Here is a 16,424-nt window from a genome sequence, read left to right as displayed (position 1 = left end):
TACATGCTGTGCTCATCCCACATGAATCATAGTAATTAACATGCAGACAATTCCAATATCTGGTAACATGGTTGAGCAAGTTTGTCATCCTGTCTGTAATGAGGCAGCAATAGTACACAAACCTTCCAGTCACAGGACCTAACAGACTAGGTAATATCTAAATATTTGCATGAACCCTGCTGCTCTCTACCAAATGTTTTATGTCAAATAATTATTCACTTCAAACATAATCAACATTTAATTTTTGGGACAATGAAAAGCTTTTTCTTTCTTTTAACACCCAAGTTTCTAAGCCTATTTCTCTGGTGAATCACATGTTCAAACTAAAGAAGCATGGCAAATCGCTTGCGTCCAACGTATTGTGCTGAAGAAAACAGTGAACATGTATATCAGCAAGATATACAGCAAGTAACAGTATCAGCAAGAATTTGAGAATGATACCTTAAGATTGAATTTGTATTAGCTACAGTGCCTTGCAAAATTAATCAGACCACTGACCAATGCTCTCATATTACTGAATGATACATTGTACTTTCGTTCTGTATGGTATTTTGTTTTGAAACACTGAAACTCAAAATCAATTATTGTAAGCTGACATTGGTTTTATGCTGGGCAATGTTTGTAAGAAACATAAAAAACTGAAACATGTTGCTGGCATAAGTATTCAACCCCTGGGCTGTGGAAGCTCCCAGTTTACACAGATGAAAGGAACTGCCCTATCGAGGACACAATTGGCCTTACTATTGGCCTCCACCTGTGAACCATTAAAGTTGCTGTCACACTGTCAGGATAAAAACTCACACTGTTGAAGGATCATTGGTCAGGCTGTGGATCTGAAGGAAAATGAAGACCAAAGAACATTATACAGAAGTGAGAGATAATGCACTACAAATGCATAGATTAGGAAAACATACAAAATAATATCCAAGTGTTTGGATATCCCACTGAGCACAGTTGGATCAATAATCAAGAGGTGGAAGCTGCATCACACCACTCAGGCACTGCCAAGAAAAGGCCATCCCTCAAAACTCAGTGCTCTAACAAGAAGACTTGTGAGAGAAGCCACAGAGAAGCCAAAAATCCCTTTGAAGGAGCTACAGAGTTCAGTGGCTGGAAGTGGAGTAATGGTGCACCAGTCAACCATATCAAGAACTCTGCATAACACTGGTCTGTATGGGGGGGGGGGGAGAAAGAAGCCGTTACTCAAAAAGTACCATCTGAAAGCATGTCTGGAGTTTGCCATAAAGCAGGAGAGTGCCCCAGCTGCGATGTGGGAAAAGGTTTTGTGGTCAGATGAGACCAAGACAGAGCTTTTTGGCCAAAACTCAAAGTGCTATGTGTGGCACAAACCTAACACTGCCCATGCCTCAAGACAAACCATCCCTACAGTGAAGTATGGTGGTGGCAGCATCATGCTGCAGAGATGCTTCTCATCAGCAGGAACTGAGCATCTTGTTAAAATCTAAGACAGAATGGATGGAGCAAAATACAGGGAAATACTGCAAGAGAACCTGCTTCAGTCCACTAAAAAACTGAAGCTTGGGAGGAAATTCACTTTTCAGCAAGACAATGATCCCAATCCTATTGAGAATCTGTGGTGCTCTTTGAAAATTGTACTCCACAAGTGACGTCCAATCAACCTGGAGTGAATCTGCCAAGAATGGGGCAAAATCCCTCTGACACTGTGTGCAAAGCTGGTACACACCTACTCCAAAAGACTTAAAGCTGTTATTGCAGCGAAAGGTGACTCTACCAAATATTAATGTGTGGGGCGTGAATACTTATGCAAGCAACATGTTTCAGTTTTTTATGTTTCTTACAAACATTTCCCAACGTAAAACCAATGTTACCTTACTATAAATGATTTCGAGTTTCAGAGTTTCAAAATAAAATATCACACAGAATGAAACTACAATGTATCATTTGTAATTCAGTAATATGAGGGCATTGGTCAGGGGTCTGATTACTGTTGCAAGGCACTGTACCGGTATCTTAAAAATGCAAGTATACAACTGACTGGTTTATCATTATGTGCATGACCCTCAGGCTCTGGTGCAGCTCTAAGATCAGAAACACCCCCTAACATTTTTAATTAACCACTATTTATAATTACATCTGAACTCTAAATACTCTAAACTGTAGCTTAGTGAAACAAGCTAACTGCTTTTTTAAGCGAGGATAGCCAATATGATACTCTCCAGTTGTTGGAGCTGTAACTCCCATCAACCCTCACCATTGCCCATGCTGGGTGGGGCTCATGGGAGCTGCAGTCCAACAACATCCAGAGGCCACTATGTTGGCTACCTCTGCTGTAAATCTTAGTTAAAAACAGAAGTAAACACTTCCTCCTCACAAGTGCACCAGTGGAAGGAAAGGGGTGAGCTGACAGGTCCAAGGCTTATTCACCTAAAACGGCTAATCCATAGTCTAAGGTCAAAGCAAAATGACATCCTCCTAGTCCTCAACTGTTTTAACTTTTACTGTGTCTAAAGTATGGAGACGACAACACTAGTCCTAATGTGGGTACCTCAGAGAAACAATGTTTCTACCTAATCATGTTACTTATTTAAGTTATTACTGAATATGAACTTTTTAGCACACATTGTTAAGCAATAATTCTGTTGTGGAGGAAACTAGCTATCATTCAGAGAACTGTCAGTTGACAACAGCTGGCCTATTTCATTTCCTTATGCTAACAAGAGTGGGGGAAACAAAAAACTGTGCTTGGACATCAACCCAAAGGGGTTGACACTAAAGGAGAAGGTCCCTTTCAGGTTACTCTTTTGGGGTGTAATAAGGACAACAGCATGCTCCATGGACAATTGGTTGTTGATAGGCTTGCTCCTGGGTAAGGGGGAGATGTGAGTTAACCTGGCAACCAAGTGAAAGATGAAATGCTCAAGAGCTGCATCTGTAATAAAAACTTCTGACTAAAATAATGCCGGTATAGGCAACAGCGACGGGCGATGGAGCCCCACCGCCGATGGCTTTTATAGGATAATTTTCCCTTGGTTGATGGTTACAAAGCATGGGAATGCACAGAAAATACAGGGGAACCCCTCCTCCCTTTTATTATGCTGCCTCCCTTGTTATTTGACCGGGACTTGGATGCCGGTTATCGATATGACCCAGGGACCTACGTACATCAGGCCGCCGCCGCCGCCGCCGCCACTTGTGGTGGAAAGCGCTGGGCCAGCTGGAGCCAGAGAGGAACTGCGGCCTCTCGGTGGGCCCATTGTTGTGGCCTATCCTGGAGGACGTCGGTTCCTGTGATGATCTTTTGGCGTTTTCGGAGGCGGTTTGGAGGCCCAGGAAGCACCCCTGCAGCAGCAGCCACCCTTCCATACAACCTTCATCCACTTGCCTGATATCGGCGGCATTTACACTCTGGCCCCTTCGCCAAGGCTTCTCTAAGAAGAACTGCTCTGTTAGTTTCGTTACTGAGAGGCTGATTGTTCCACCCCTCTCCTCACTGGAACTGCTGGATGCTGGGGTTGGGGGAGATGCCGGTTTTTGATCTTGTAAATGGACTATCTCCCACACTGGTTTTATGCCAGGGTGGGAAGACTTACATCAGGAACTCCTATCTCTAGTTACACCTCGGACCATACAGGTGAGAAGCCTATTATTGAAACTGAATTGCCTCTACCTTGTAGTTTAGTTATCATTTATTGTTATAGTTTTTATTGTTTGCTTTCTGATATTCTGTTGTTTTATATGTTTTGTTATGTACATCGCTCAGAGTAGCTGGTAAATCCAGCTAGATGGGCGATTAATAAATTGAATAAAATAAATAAATAAAATAAAAAACAGTTTTATCATTATGTGAATGAGCTGCAGTGAGCCTCAGGCTAGTGGGCTCCTGCCTTCCTCTGGATGAACTGTACAACAGACACTGGAAGCTTTCACTTCAGTTTTTGATTTACTGCAGTTCAGCATGTTCACACCCTAAACTGTGGTTAATCTTAACTGTTTTTTGTTGAAGCAACCTAGCTTCACAAGACCAGGGCTGAAGAACCTTTGGCCCTCTAGATCAGCCTTTCCCAAACAGTTTGCCTCCAGATATTGTTGGACCACAACTTCCATCTTTCCTGACAATTGGCAATGCTGGCTGAGGCTGATGGGAGTTGTGGTCCAATAATACCTGGAGGCACACTGGTTGGGAAAGGCTGCTCTAGATGTTGGTGGACTCCAGTTCCCATCATCCCTAAACACTGACTTTGTCATCTGGTAAATTGGTGGAGGAAATAAATTGTTGTTGTTATGTGCCTTCTAGTCAATTATGATTTATGGCAACCCTATGAATCAGTGACCTCCAAGAGCATCTGTCATGAACCACCCTGTTCAGATGTTGTAAGTTCAGGTCTGTGGCTTCCTTTATGGAATCAATCCATCTCTTGTTTGGCCTTCCTCTTTTTCTACTTCCTTCTGTTTTTCCCAGCATTATTGTCTTTTCTAATGAATCATGTTTAAATGGATCATCACAAAAATCTAAATCCATAACTGTTGTTTACAAATGCTTTCTGGAATGTTGTAAAGTAGGAATGCAGGAGCTTAGAAAAGAATGGAATAGAAAGAGTTAGAATGTGTCATATAGGCCAAACAATGGAAAATTGCTTTACAGTCCATACAGAATGTTCTCTTAGATTTAAAATTAAGGCTGATTCAGTAAATATTGATGTTTCAGATATACTGGATTCCACAACATCTTTATAGAAAGGCACTGTCTAATACAACAGATGCTAGAGGTATTGTGCTGAATATGCCTCATTGAAGCAGATGTGGGAATGTCCACTAATATTTTCTTTTTTGGTTTTAAGTTATTGTCTGTATTAATTTTGTATTGGAGAAATCAATGATATTTACAGATGTCCATGTACTTTTAAATCATATTGTGACTAACAGTAAGATAACAAAAGTAAATTCTGCGGGCCCTTATGGTCACCAAAAGGCTAAGGTTGAAGGACAAACACCCACCATCTGTTATGCAAAGGTCCAAGAACCCTACTGCATTTGATACATTTGAATAAATATCTTATAAACATCCATTTCATTTGGATATCTATCAGGAATCTGGGTGGGACCTATCAACATATATTTAAAATGAGAAGGTTGTATCGATGTTCATTGTATTAATATGAGCTGAGCTAGATTTAACACAGTCTGTGTTGTATAATTAGTACAATATAACTTAGCAATTCAAAATTTTACTAGTCGAACTGTTACAGTAACTATGCTATAAAGCCAACCTTTTTAGACCCGTGGGCAAATTTGGATATTTGATAAGTTGCCATGGGTACCACCATATAATGGCTGCCATGAAGCCTGGCTAGTCACAAAGAACAAATACAAGACATAGAGTCTGAACTCCAAATGTCAAAATAGCATAGTTGACCACCACTGTATAACAAAACAACTGCTGAACATGACAAACCTCTGAGGATAAGAGACAATCTCAGAGACCCGTTCACCACTCACTTACTCCCCTCCATACCCCTCACACCCACGATTTCCTGATTTCAACTCTCTCTACTGCCCCTCCCTTAGGCTTCCTGTGCCTGTTTACATGGGAGCAAGTAATGGGACTTACTTTTGAGTAGGTCTATATAGGAGTGTTCTATCCATCCCATCCACACTCTCACATTCTCTCTCAATGTCACACAACAGCATATCCCTCAACAGCAGATTCCTCAATTCCATTAATGAAGATGTTGATTGATTGTGTCTTTGCTCCCACCTGCCTCTACCCTTTACCCTAAACCTCTTCTCCTCCTCCTTGCCTAGAATGCCATTTGTCCAGCACCTCTCAATGAAAACACCACTGCTGCTGGTGGTGCACCATAAATGAGAAGTAGACCAGCCAGGGCTGGCACCAGGCATGACTGGGCCCAACACCCCCTCCCAATACAGGCAGCATGGGGCTAATAAACCCGTCTGCACCCCCACCTACCTCTTGTGTTGGATTCTTGGGGTACCTTCTGATGGAACCTCTGCAAATATTTGAAATACACTTCACTGATGAAAGAACAGTGAAAGAGGTCTATGTGTTAGCCTCTGAAACTGTAGATCAACATAACATCTACAACAAAGTTAGATATGATCAGCAGGTTCAACATCAGGTCTTGCAGACTGAGGACTAGATTCTCCCCTGTAATTTGGGAATGCCTGAAAAGCACAAAAAAAGCTGGCCAATGAAAATCTGAGGCTGATTCAGAGAAGGTTCCTGAACTACAAATATACAAGTTGGAACCTGAAGGTGGATGTGGTTCGGTGAAGATCTTTCACAGGAATAATTTACTATCCACAGGACAACTCACTGCCTGGCCAACCACTTCAGACCACCCACGACAAGCATAATTGTCTAAAGACTCAAGGGCAGAAACAGCAACAAATATGGCCCCACCTTACATCGTCTTCCCTGCAGACTCTCCAGTCTACAACTACCACACTAAGAAGAAACTGTTTCTGATGAAGATGAACTGAGTTAATTTATAGTTTACTGCCATTACCACTTTGATATTCAGTCTCCGTTTAAATCCTGAAGCAGAACCCTTTCACCCTACACATCTACCTTCCTGGCATTTGCTGACCCAAGTGGAGTCAGTGCCTGAGCTTTCTGACCTGACATAAGATTAAGTACTAAAAAAAAAAAGTTGCTGAGATTAAGGAAGAAAACAGTGTATTAACCCATGGACAGAGGGATGAATTGCTTTGTGAGCCTGCACCCCAAGCATCCTTAGTTTGATCTACCCATTTGAGCAAGAAACAGTAACAATTTAAGAGTTATGAAATCTCTTACTGGATTAATTATGATGAATCTGTAGTTTCGCACAATAATTCTACACATAGAGGGATTTATCTTTTAGGGTCATATTAAAAGAAAGGTACCAAAATTAAAATGAGATCCAGAAATGCCAGACAGCCAGTTTGAGAACATGTGAGAGTTAAAGTAAGCAATATTTAAATTGTATTTACATGTCTATATATGTACAAATTTACTAGTTATACTGTAGTTAAACATGTATATGGAACTGATATACTTTGTTGTGCACCTTAACTATCAGTTGCCAACATACTTTTTGTGCAAATATCTTGCACAAATTGTCATGCTTCTGTTGTAGGGAAGAATATAACCCTGTGCAGTGTAGCCCCCTGTGGGATGCCTGGAGCACAGGTTTTTTTGCCCTGAGGAACTACTGAGATATTTTGGTCTGAGAAATAGGGTTCTGAGAAAATTCTTAGTTATTGGATTACATGCACTCCTATTCTGTTCAGAAATTGTATACCGACCTAAACTGTTCCTCTTGTTTCCGCTCTACACTCAGTCGCTTGTGACCCAAAGCTCTCCAAGTAACTTACAGCACATTTACAACATAAAACTAAATAAATTATATCAGAAAAAAACAAAACAATTGCTGTAACAGCCACAGGAAGCTATGACAGCACACTAGTAACAAAACATCTTAGTCTATCAAAAGCCTGGGGAAAAGATAAGTCTAGCTGGCACTGAAAACAAGTCAATGAAGCTGACAGGCAGACCTCAGTGGGGAAAGCATTCCACAGATGGGGAACCACAGCTGCCAAGTCACTACCCTCTGAAGCTCCCTCAAAGGGGCAGGGGGCCTGGAAAGGGGCCTCAGAAGAAGACCTAAGGATCTGAGTACATTCATATTGGGAGAAGCATTCCAGAAAATATGTCCTGAGCTGTAAAGACCTTTATAGGTCAAGACCAGCACTCTGAATTGGGCCTGGAAGCACAGAGGCAGCCAGTGTAGTTGGAACAGGACTGGTGTTATATGATCTGTTCACCTCAAAGCAGTCAACAGTCAGGCAGCCACATTCTGTTCTAACTGAACCTTCTGAACCATTTTCAAATGCAGTCCTACCTAAACCTCATTGCAATAGTTGAAACTTGAGGTTACCAGAGCATAAATTACTGTAGCCAAGTTAACCCTGTCCAGATAGAATCATAGTTGGGCTACCAGCCTAAGCTGATGGAAGCCACGTCACTCCACCAAGGCCACCTGTGCCTCAAGTGAGAGCAATGGATACAGGAGAATTCCCAAACTATAAACTCACTCCTTCAGAGTGAGTGTTACTCTCATTTCCCCCTCTAAATAAATCCCATTCTTTTTAGTTGTCTACTGGTTGTCCTACTTCCTTTGAGGAAAGATGGAGGGTGGCAACACTGCACACTGTTTGGGGGCAGCTCCATCTTTTCCACTGCTGTTTGAATCAAAGACCTGTATGTCCCCCCACAACAAGAGGTTGCTGGTACAGAAAGTGGGGTTATTTGTAAAGACTATTTGTACTTCCTGTGAGTAGATGACACCATTTTGGTTACATAAAGCAGTTCAACTAGCACTCCAGGAGTTCCTACCTCTTATTAATCAGACTCATGCGCTAGTACACACCGACAACGTCACAGCCAAATCACATGTCTGCAAACAAGGGGACACAAAATCAGGTCCTCTTCAGGAGGAGACCAATCTGCTGTTCCAGTGGGCTGAAAGACACCTGGCTTCTATCTTGGCCATACATGTGCAGAGGATCCTGAACACACAAGCTGATTGGCTGAGCCGAGAACAAGTCCACCAGGGAGAGTGGGCCCTTCACCGGGAAGTATTCCTAGAGATCACTCGGAAGTGAGGGCTTGCATGCATGGACCTGTTCGCCTCATCAGTGAATGCCCAAATGGACCAGTTCATGGCACAAGGCTGGGATCCAGGACATAGACACCCTGTCAGCCCCCTGTCCTTGGGGACTGCTGTACGCCTTCCTGCCTTTACCTCTACTGTCCAGACTGCTCTGCAGAACCCAAGTTCTCCAGGCCCAGGTGATAGTGGTGGCTCCACACTGGCCATGGAGACTATGGTTCTCCTAGTGGAACTCAGCTCCAGCCCGCCATGTCCTCTCCCAAGGACCCATTCTTCACCCAGACCCAGAGTGGCTCCAGTTTCACACCAGAAGGCTGAGTGGCAGTGGCTAAGTGAAGAGGGGCTATCGGAGAGGGTTGTTTCCACCAATCTGGTATCTCGCAAACAATCCACCGAGAGAATTTATGACATCACATGGAAGGCATTCAACAGGTGGTGTAGACGAAAACAGTTACCTGTTGCAGAATGCCACATCCACGCCATTCTGCACTTCCTGCAAGACTGTCTGGACCAGCAGCTGGTCCCCAACACACTCAACAGATAGGCAGCGGCTCTAGGCAGTGTGTTTCCAACAGTGGTGGGCCATTCCATTTCCTCTCACCCTCAAGTCAAATGCTTTCTCTGAAGGGCAACCCTACTGGCACCTCCAGTGCAACACAGGTTTCCCCTCCTGGGACCTTTTGTTAGTCCTCAGAGCTCTCTCACAACATCCATTCGAACCAGCATGTTCCGTACCAATCAAGGACCTCACTCTCAAGACAGTTTTTCTTACGCCAATCACCTCAGGTAGGAGGGTGGGGGAACTGGGGTCCCTCTCCATCCAGGAGGAGCTGTGCATTTTTCACCCAGACAAGGTAGTTCTTTGCCCTGACCCCAGTTTTTCCCCCCAAAGTCAATTCTCCTTTCCACCGGGGAGAGGATATCTCTCTACCCAATTTCTGCCCCAACCCAGTCCATCGCAGGGAGAAAGTGGTACAAACTCAATGTCAGGTGAGCACTTCAGATCTACTTGGACCATACAGAACCATTCAGGAGGTCCAAGGCCCTGTTTGTGTTCTTTAAACAGGGGGCACAGGGATTAAAGGTGACCAGGTCCACCATCAGCAGCTGGGTGAGGGATTGCGTGGTTAAGGCCTATCAGGTAAAAAGGAGAACTCCCCCTCCAGGGATCACTGCGCACTCAGTTCAAGGGGCTGCCACCATGGCGGCACTCCACAAGGATGCCCCACTGGAGGAAAACTGCAAAGCCACCACCTGGGCTCACCCATCCATCTTCACAGACTACAAGGCGGATAAGTTCACTTCTGGTGAAGCAGCCTTCAACAGAAGGGTTCTTCAGAGGGTGGTGGCCTAGGTTTGCTCCCACCCAAGGTTGTAAGGGGGGGGTCACTGCTCAGGTACATCCCATTCCTGTCTGCTCCACTCCTCCGCTGACCAAGAACAGAAAGTTCAACTTCTGTGAAGTGTTCTTCTGGTCGGTAGAGAGTGGAGCAGACAGCCCCACCCTGCAGCTAAACCTAGGCTGTGGAGTGGGATGGGTTCCTCTCTGGAAACCATCAGGTGACCACCGGTTGCTCACCCTCTAGATAGAGTAGTAAGGGCCTCCTATGTCCCTTCCTGGCACTGTCTACTGATTTGTTAACATCTGTTTTTATTCTATCCACGTTTCAAGTTCAAGTTCAAGTAGGTGGAGTGTCCAGTTGCTCAGTACTCGTTTTTTTACAGCTGTGTCACAAACTGGAGAACAGGAGAAGGTTCCTCCCCCTTCCCGGCTGGCCACCAACTAAACTTTTTATAGTGCTGACTCTGCCTCCAGGAGGAGGAGTTAACCCTTTCCTGTCTGCTCCACTCTCTGCTGACCAGAAGGACACTGCACGGTCTTCCAACTGGAGTGTTCCCTCAGTAAATTATGAACTAGACTCTTGTCTCATATCTCCAAAATGAACAGGTCCAATGTCTGGAGGGGAAAATGCCTTAAAACACTAGAACACTTTATATTATCAAATCTCTGACCTTCATTTACCCAAGTAATTGTATTTACTACAGATTCTGCTTTTCCCCGCTCCTAATGGAGAAGTACTAACTAGAACAGAAACGTGAGATATTCTACTAACTTTTTGCCCTGGGGTGTATTAGTCTATTGTTTTTTAAACTAGTTATGAAGTTCTCCTTTGCTGTTTATGGATTTATTATTTGTCATGCTAGTTGTTTCCTTTAATACTGAACATTCAGACAACTTTGACTTTTAAAAGTTTTGTCATTATGAATTTTCTTATCATATGATCTTCTATTATAAATGGATTTGCCCTCCATCAGCTGACACACAGAACTGAGCAATCATAGAATAGTGAGTTTGAAGGGATCTATATGGCCAACCACCCTGTGCTGGTTTACTGTGCTTAATTGTTTAAGTTGGGATACACAATGTTTCATTAATTGACAAGTGACATTACAGGATCACGACAATCATGGTAATGAGGAGCTGGCTAAGGGTCACCTGCACTACTGGTATACAATATTAGATTTTTCCAAATTCCTTTATTCTTCCTTCATTCTCCGATGGGCACTGTAGCATATAAAGAGAAACTCAACAAGGGTCACTGAGAGACCGGTATAAAAGTCTTCCTACCCTTTATACCCCTACTCCACAATAAAGTGTACAAACTGCAGAGGCCATGCTAGTCTCCATCAACCCACAAGGGCAAGCAGAAGCCAAAGCATCCCACAGACTCCCAACCACTGAAACAAAGTCTGCCTGGACAAACTTTTTTTAAGGGCATACATCTAAGTCAGAAGTTGGCTGTTTCCCCACAGTAAGCTTATTCCTGCTGTTATTCCAACTACTAATAAGCCAGCCAAGCTGCACAGATAAATGCATGCAACTTTTCTGAACAACTTAGTCAAGACCAGAGTCCTCATATAGTGGACCTACCAATCTATAAATTCAAACTTACCCAAAGTGAGTGACAATTGCCTCTAAGTAAGCAGGTTCTAGTACACACAAGACAATGCCATAATTGCCACAGCAGCAAGAAAGAAATATTCACTACCCATGTAAGGTACCAGGGATCTTTGACTGGGGATTCTGGTAATGAAACCCAGGCAACTTACACTCTAAACCACTATGCCAGAGGAAGGAGATAATGGCCTAGCCTCTGCTATCTTTCAGTTCCACTAGTGTTGATGATTAAAGGATGGTACTGCTGTTATTAGCTCTGTAGGCATGATGGAAGGAGACCTATAGAGTTTGACATGGACCTGTGACACTGCTGACATGGGTCTGGCTCCTCAGTCTAAGCAACATGTTCAGGTTCTGACTGAGTACCTCTTAATCCCCTCTTACCTATAAGTTCAACAAATAGTTGCCTCTAACCCAGCAGCAATGTTTCAAACAAGTCAATGTTCTGACAACTCCACATGTGGCTCTATAGTTCTCCCTTTTCTAACTTTCAAAAGCTACTAGCTCTTAGACTGAAAGGGTGAAAGAGCTGCTATGTGTGGGATTTATAATGTTATGTTAAACAGGGCAGTACCATGAAGAATGCATGTGTAGCTCTATCCCAGCTGCTCACTAAAGAATAGGACAAGCATCTCACTAGTAACTGCAACGTTCAAAGGTATAGCTAAGTGCAATGAAAACACTTTTGAAAATGTTTTGCTAAAAGCTACAGGATAGCAATCATAGGGTCAAATCTTTGCCTCAGTTTTCCAATTCCATTACCATATAGCTAGACTGTTACATTGATATCTCTCAGCACATTACTTTTAACATATTAGTTAATAATTAACAATAATTATTCTGAAAAAGATTCTGACATGGCATGGCATGTTCTAGTCAAAATGCTGACTGAATACTTTAGGCTATTTCAGCCTATTCCTTGCATTTTTCAGGGTTGAAGACTTCTGCCAAGAACTAAACTGGACCTTTACACTGTTGTGAGAATGGATATCAAACTCTGCAATTTGAAATGGTTAATTTTCCATTCTATAGGAAAGTGTTACTCCACAGCAAAGTCATTAAATTCATGTTCCAAGTTATGAAATTCACCTTTCAGCTTGTCTCATCATGTTGTGCTATTGCACAATATATAGTAAGACTAAAAATTCTTAATGTGCCCATGCTGTGTCAAATTAAGCAGCCAGTTGGTAATTTTGCTAATATATTAAGCAGTCAGTTGGTAATTTTGCTAATATGTTAGTAGAGTAGTCTTCAGCAGAACAAAAATACTAAACATACAGAAAAGAAACAGCAGATGATAAAGGCTTAAAAAGAGTAGACACATGAGAACATCTTGCTTTTTGGTAGTTACTGAAACTACTAGTTAAACTAATGTTGCTTTAGCAGTCTCACTTTAAATTGCTTTCCTAGAATAAATTCCTACTTGATAAAAGCAGGCACAACAAAGCCTCTAAACCACCCTTTCCCAACCAGTTTACCTCCAGATGTTGTTGGACCTCTACTCCCATCAGCCTCACCCAGCATTGCCAATGGTCAGGAAAGATGGGAATTGTGGTCTAACAACATCTGGAGGCACACTGGTTGGGAAAGGCTGCTCTAAACATTTAAACAATAGCTGTCCTTATTGGAAAGTCACAGTATAGCATAAGGTGACATACAGGTGATTTTCAACACTAGCCCTACTCAGAGTAGATCCAATGACATTAATGGATATGACTACCCTGGGTTCTTTAATTTCAATGGGCCTACTCTGAAGACAATTTAGTTGAATACAACCCATAGTGTATATGCATCAACCCCATCTTATTTGTGAAACAAACATTTATGCCTAAAAAACTCGATTCCCTAATTCCTCCTGATATAATAGCAACCATTCAGGAAATATTGTACATCGTTTAATACTGTACCAAGGTAAACCATAACAGCTAGGACAGCTCTATCCATATTCAAGTGTCAGCTGCTTAAAATTAAACTGTCTATCATCAAAGCTGCATTCTTGCCAAAATACATAAATACGTATCAAATATGCCACACAAACCAAATAGACACATTGCTTTAGATCCAGTCAACTATACTTTGGGGGAAGGATAGTAGCTATATACAACTTTCTAATATTTGTTTGCTTGTCATAAAAGATTTGAGGCTAAAATTATGTTTCAAGAACACTAAAAACTATTTCACTTAAGTACTGCATTCCTTTGCATGACAAGCAAAAGCTAGCTACAACATTAGTTGTAACATAATATTTTACCAAACTAGAACATCATCCAATTTCAAATCATTATCATCCAGTCGGCCTACAACAGTTTTGGTATTGGAGATGGAAATCAATTTCCATGTTAGATACAGACTCAAAACTCAGAAGACATACTGAAACAGTAAATAAGAGGATAAGGACTACTGAACCTGCTGTCAGCATACCACAAAATATGACGCTAAAACAGTGCTGGGGTCAAATGTGTCAGCATTAATTACTGAGATGGAAATACAAGTATCCTTATGAAAGGTGGACATAAACGTAATAAATAAATAAAAATAAGCCACTTCCCAGCTTTGATTATGTTGGATGAATAAATGCAATAATTATTGTAACACTTTGCTCACAAATAAGTGTTATAAATATAAATAGTTGCTAAAAATCTTAAGCAAGACTCCATCAGCTGAATCAAATGCAAAGAAGAATGTAATTTGCTGCAGGTATAATAATCATGTTACTGGACAATACAAAGACTTACCAAAACCAGCCAACCTTTGATCAAAATAATATAACATGAAGCTCATTATACTTCTCTGGGGGAATATAAAATGCCTTACCTTTCCTGTCTTGTGGTCAAACCAGACAAGTGCATGGTTCCTAGACAAGACCTTACAGTCAAAGGTAGCATTATTCTGAGCTGGTCGACATCGAGCCACAGAGCGCCCAATTTTGACAGGCTCATCCAGATAGACATGACGTTCTTGAAATGGGTGAGAGTTCGGGCGGCAAGTGAAGATAGCCAAGGCTGAAGGCATTGAGAATAGATATGCGGTGCCACACCAACCAGGGAAGAAGAGAAGCTCTTCTTGATCCAGTCCACCCTCCACAGTTGATAAGCAAAATTCCCACTGCACTTTACATTAAGGCAGAACAAACATTACCTGCAAATGAGATCTAACAACTTATACCTTCAGTATGTGAACTAAGGCTGGCAATAATCCAGTAAAAAAGCCCCATTGTTTCCTTTAATAAGGCCTGCTGCAAATCTAAGATGTTCCACTTTAATCCATCTCTGTCAATAATACGAACAAGCATCTGAAGACTCAGAAGTAGAATAGAACTTGTTAAATTAAGGAGCGGATGGCTATAGATCCAAGTGGATGACTCACATACAAATACTTGTTCAGTTTATAATTGACTCTATTCTCTTCCGTAAACACTGCCCAAGATTTTCCTCAATAGAGAAAAATAAAAGATTCAGGGAGTGGAAATCAGATTTACAAGACTGGAGCAAGAACTGGGGAATCACTAGGAAGACTTTGTAACAAAAACAGTTTAACTGATCCAGGAGTAAGTTCGTGGTTCATCTTCTTCACACATCAACTCACAGCCACAAATGGGAGGATGCCCAACTCATGAGCAGGCTCTCCGACTCTTATCAGACAGCACAGGCCCAGACTAGAATTTTCAAAGAGCCAACTGAACCACCAATTTGATCATTGAAATTGGAGTTTTATTCCCCACAAATCTAAGGGTCAATACACCTGCAAATGTATCCCAGCCATTGCATAAGATGGTCTTCTCAAGTGAAGGGGAATCTGACAGCAGGTTGGTGGGCCAGGTGGAAGCAGAAGTGTTGTGGTCGCTCCAACGATGGTCTCACGCAATGCAGATAACTTATCAATAAAGGAATAGGAGCGGGTGGTGGGATGGTGTCTGGCGGGACTCGCTGAGGTGGATTCTCAAAGCCAAGACTGCACCACCTACCCCGGAAAGGAAGGGAAGGGGGCTGCCTGATAAAGGCCGGCGAGTGCTCTGGCGCCGCTTGCTCAGTGACTCTGCAGGTGGCTGCGAATGAGGATCCCGCTCCCTCCTTCGTCTCCTGAGGACAGGCGCTTTTTGCTTTGCCTAGCGAAGCTCAACGCCGCTCCCACCGAGGGAGAGGCCTTAAGGCCGGGCGCCTTCCAAGCGGTGTCTCCCTCTCAGGCAGCCGCCGACAGCGAAAACTTTCCCTGTAAAATCAAAACAAACCGGGTCAGCCTTCGGGTCTCAGGCGGGGCCCGGAGTAGACCGCCCTTCGCCAGCCCCAGGGCTCCTTGGCTCAGCAGAACTGCACAGGGCAAAAAGGCAGCTGAGCGAAACGAAGCGCAGAGCTCTCCTCTCTCCCGCCCACCCACTCTTACCTTCCCAGCAGCGGGAGCCGCCATAGTGACTGGAAGCCTACCCGGTGTAGTAACAGCAGCAGCAGCAGCGCTGCCGGGGAGGGCAGAGGAGGAGCCGCTTAGCTATGGGCCTGACCAAACGAAAAGCTGACGGCCGCCCATCCACTTCTACGCAGGCGCCTACCTGGAACGCGCAAAAGTAACGCATGCGCACGAAAATATCTGAAGCTTTTTTTTCCTTCGGCAGCTGGCATTTGCTGCCCTTAACATAGTCTGGCCTGGTGACTCCGCTTCCGGGTACCCAAGTAGTAAAAAACCCTCAAAACTGGAGAACAGAGGATAAGGAGCTGGAGGGTGTGATTTAAGTTTAGTAGATACGACTTTTAATCGTGGGCGTGAATAAGAATGGAAAATGGAAATGGACTGCGTTCCAGTGGATCCCGACTTAT

The 16,424-nt window shown here is 43.0% G+C and overlaps 1 protein-coding gene across 20 annotated transcripts in view; it reads right to left on the bottom strand.

Annotated features, from left to right (window-relative positions):
- SLMAP (sarcolemma associated protein) overlaps positions 1-16,162 on the bottom strand; it is a 189,292-nt gene extending 173,130 nt beyond the window's left edge. For 7 of the 20 annotated variants that reach the window (XM_061618301.1, XM_061618315.1, XM_061618310.1 and 4 more), the window contains exons 1-2: positions 15,997-16,160; positions 14,431-15,825 (exon numbers count right to left, since the gene is read on the bottom strand). In XM_061618301.1, coding sequence (XP_061474285.1) covers positions 14,431-14,628 — 198 coding nt within the window. In that variant the 5' untranslated portion in view covers positions 14,629-15,825; positions 15,997-16,160. Of the gene's footprint in view, positions 1-14,430; positions 15,826-15,996 lie in introns of all 20 variants that reach the window. The other 13 variants (XM_061618303.1, XM_061618312.1, XM_061618304.1 and 10 more) reach the window with 4 other exon arrangements.
- Positions 16,163-16,424: the final 262 nt, after the last annotated feature.

Source organism: Rhineura floridana, chromosome 3 (assembly GCF_030035675.1).
Source record: "Rhineura floridana isolate rRhiFlo1 chromosome 3, rRhiFlo1.hap2, whole genome shotgun sequence".
Taxonomy (NCBI): Eukaryota; Metazoa; Chordata; class Lepidosauria; order Squamata; family Rhineuridae; genus Rhineura; species Rhineura floridana.
The sequence above is the reverse complement of the archived record's forward strand: the minus strand, read 5'-3'. Positions and strand labels throughout refer to the sequence as shown.